At 41.4% G+C, this 2,731-nt stretch overlaps 3 protein-coding genes across 3 annotated transcripts; all 3 read left to right on the forward strand.

The window, feature by feature from the left end:
• DI09_253p10 (uncharacterized protein) lies at positions 1-1,006 on the forward strand (the record flags this gene model as incomplete). Its single annotated transcript, XM_013382856.1, has 1 exon — positions 1-1,006. A coding segment is annotated over one exon (1,006 nt), but the record flags the coding sequence as incomplete, so codon positions are not given.
• A 407-nt stretch (positions 1,007-1,413) lies between these two features.
• On the forward strand, positions 1,414-2,002 carry DI09_253p20 (uncharacterized protein; the record flags this gene model as incomplete). Its single annotated transcript, XM_013382857.1, has 2 exons — positions 1,414-1,418; positions 1,528-2,002. 2 exons carry the CDS (start codon positions 1,414-1,416, stop codon positions 2,000-2,002), a joined length of 480 nt encoding a protein of 159 aa, XP_013238311.1.
• A 222-nt stretch (positions 2,003-2,224) lies between these two features.
• On the forward strand, positions 2,225-2,712 carry DI09_253p30 (regulatory subunit of cyclin-dependent kinase; the record flags this gene model as incomplete). Its single annotated transcript, XM_013382858.1, has 2 exons — positions 2,225-2,372; positions 2,510-2,712. The coding sequence occupies 2 exons, from the start codon at positions 2,225-2,227 to the stop codon at positions 2,710-2,712; spliced, it is 351 nt and encodes a 116-aa protein (XP_013238312.1).
• Positions 2,713-2,731: the final 19 nt, after the last annotated feature.

Here is a 2,731-nt window from a genome sequence, read left to right on the forward strand (position 1 = left end):
ATGCTGCTGCTTACAGAAAATTGAAAAGAATGAAGATCTTTTGTCAGCATATGAATTAGAAAAGCTAAAACTATCCAAGCAGAAATCTTCGACCATATGCGCATGTCCCTTAAATGCCGACCAACTCAAAGCAATTGCAAACAAATCTCACTTGGCCGAAATGATATCAGAACTTGAGCATATCTCTGAGATAACGGCCTCTTGGCTGGCCTCTTCTTCTGTAAGCAGCAGCATTGTTCCACCACCTACGAAATCTCATCTGCTAGCCAATGGTTGCCCTGTGAATGTTCCTAATCAAAACCCGCCTTCAACACCTCAATTGGGAGGCAAAGAGGTCCTTGAGTTATGGATGGCCCTATATAGACTTGATACTCTTCCTTCAGGATTCCTTGCAAACGAAGATCTAATGAGCCTCCAATCTGCAAATTCCATCATACAATCACTAATGGGGGCCCCAGATCAGCAAAAAAGCCTTGAATCAATCATCTCCTGGATGTCCCAAAGCTCTTCTGCTGAGGACACTGAAAGAAGCAATCCAAGTGCGGAGGATAATCTTTTTAGCTTTGGTCCCTCATACTCTCTTGTAAGATACTGTATTAAAAAGATTCTAGCTTCGCCAGCATCTTTACTTCATCCGAAAAGCGAAAAGAATCCCACAAAGATAGAAGAAAAAAATCTCAAGCCTAAGAAGACCGAAGAAAAAAACGTTCCACCGCCCTCAATTGTCTCTACTCCGACGCCAGTGTCCGTTTGTGAAGAGAATACCTTTGTACAATGGAATATTCTTCCTTCTTTGGATAGTGCAATCATTGAGACGAACAATTCTTTTTTGAAAGAAGACACAATGCCTAAAAAGCAACCCGCCTTTGTCTTAAAGAAGCTGCAAGCTACAACCTTGCCTGCTTCAGAAGAAGAACCGGCCCATCGCCCGCGTCATCAAAAAAAGCTCACTAGCGCTAAACAGTCAGCACCCAAGGCCTTTGATATATCCAAAAATCCCAAGTAAACCATGTCATATTGAGTACTGATAATATCCATAGCTTTTTACAGGATTTATTGAAATAAAAATTATCCGAATATCACAAGCAACAAGACAGCAATGAGATTGAATACAATTAAAGGCACTGATTGTTAAAATCTCGTACTTACATGTAAGGCCCTCGCGGACCCCAGTGATGAAGCTTGCAATTCGGCTTTTCAGCCCCTCGGATTGATCGGCAACAAGCCCAACTAAAGAAAAGCACAAGCTATTTAAAACTTTTTCGCAGAAACCGCTCTTTATTCAGAATCGCCATGCCATTGAGGAAGAGCAAGGCGGAAAGGCCAAGAGACCAAAGGCCAAAAGACATGAATTTACAATAATTTAAATTTAAATTCAAATTTATTAAATTTCTTCTCCCAACCGAGCTACAAATGAAGTAAGTTGTGGCCTTTTCATCCKTCCGTCCCCAGCTCACAATGGACATGATTTCGGTGTTTTTGTACTAGAATTGTTCCCTTGATATAATTTTTGTTTCTAAATGTTAGGTTGGACGTATGCGCATTTTCCGGATATAAGATCTACCCAGCCCGCGGAGTTCTATTTGTTAGAAGTGACAGTCGTCCCTTTCGCCTGTTATCAGGAAAATGTGAAGCTCACTTCCTTTTAAAGAAAAACCCCCGAAAGTACAACTGGACCGTCTTCTATCGTCGTTTGCATAAAAAGGGATCCACTGAATCTTTGGTAAAACGCCGTGCCCGTCGTACTGTGAAAAGCATGAGGGGGATCATTGGGGTAACCCCAGAGACCATAAAGGCCAAGAGATCCCAACCTGTTGAACTACGTGAAGCAGCTCGCGCAGAATCTCTCCTTCAGGCCAAGCAGAAAAAAAAAGATCAACAAGCGGCAAAAAAGCAGGAAAAGATCCGCAATATTGCCACTCGTGCATCTGAAAAGTCAGCACAGCTTAAAGCCAAAAGCGCCAAATCCATGAAGACAAAGCCTCTTGCCCGCTCTCGCTAACCAATAAATGTTTTTATTTAGGGGATTTACTTTGGCCATGCAGCGTTGCCTCTGCATGTGTTCCTTTTTTGCAACCCTGATTTTGGTTTAATTTAATCGAATCTGTAAATTGCCAAATTATTCGATTTCTTTTAGGGTTGGCCTTTATGAGTACGTTATCCGCATCTATTGCCACTGCCAATAGCGGCTCTTCTTCGTCTTCGGCATCTTCTTTTGGATCTGATGGTACATTTTAGCGGTAGAATTTTACTTTTAGAGCTCCAGCAAAAGCGGAAAGATGTTGCTGAGTATAGCGGAGACATTTTTTATTCTAAACGATACTCTGATGATCTCTATGAATACAGGTTATTTGTTTTCCCTTTATTTTTAGGTATTGAAGCTTGATCTCATATTAATTGCTTGTAGGTACACATCTATTTTAAAATTTCGAATTTAGGTACGAGGCTTAATCAATTATTTCGACTTTAGGTACGAGGCTTAATCAATTATTTCGACTTTAGGTACGAGGCTTAATCAATTATTTTGACATTAGGCACGTAATTCTCCCAAAACAGCTGAGTAAATATTATTGTGGAAGTCGCCTGCTGCTTGAGCATGAGTGGCGGGGACTTGGAATTCAGCAAAGCCCCGGCTGGACCCACTATTTGATCCACAAGCCAGAGCCGCATATCCTCCTCTTTCGCCGTGACAAGGGATCAATAGAAACATAAAAATAAGATGCACAAGTAC

The sequence above is a fragment of the Mitosporidium daphniae genome (assembly GCF_000760515.2).
Source record: "Mitosporidium daphniae strain UGP3 chromosome Unknown contig-253, whole genome shotgun sequence".
Classification (NCBI taxonomy): domain Eukaryota; kingdom Fungi; phylum Microsporidia; genus Mitosporidium; species Mitosporidium daphniae.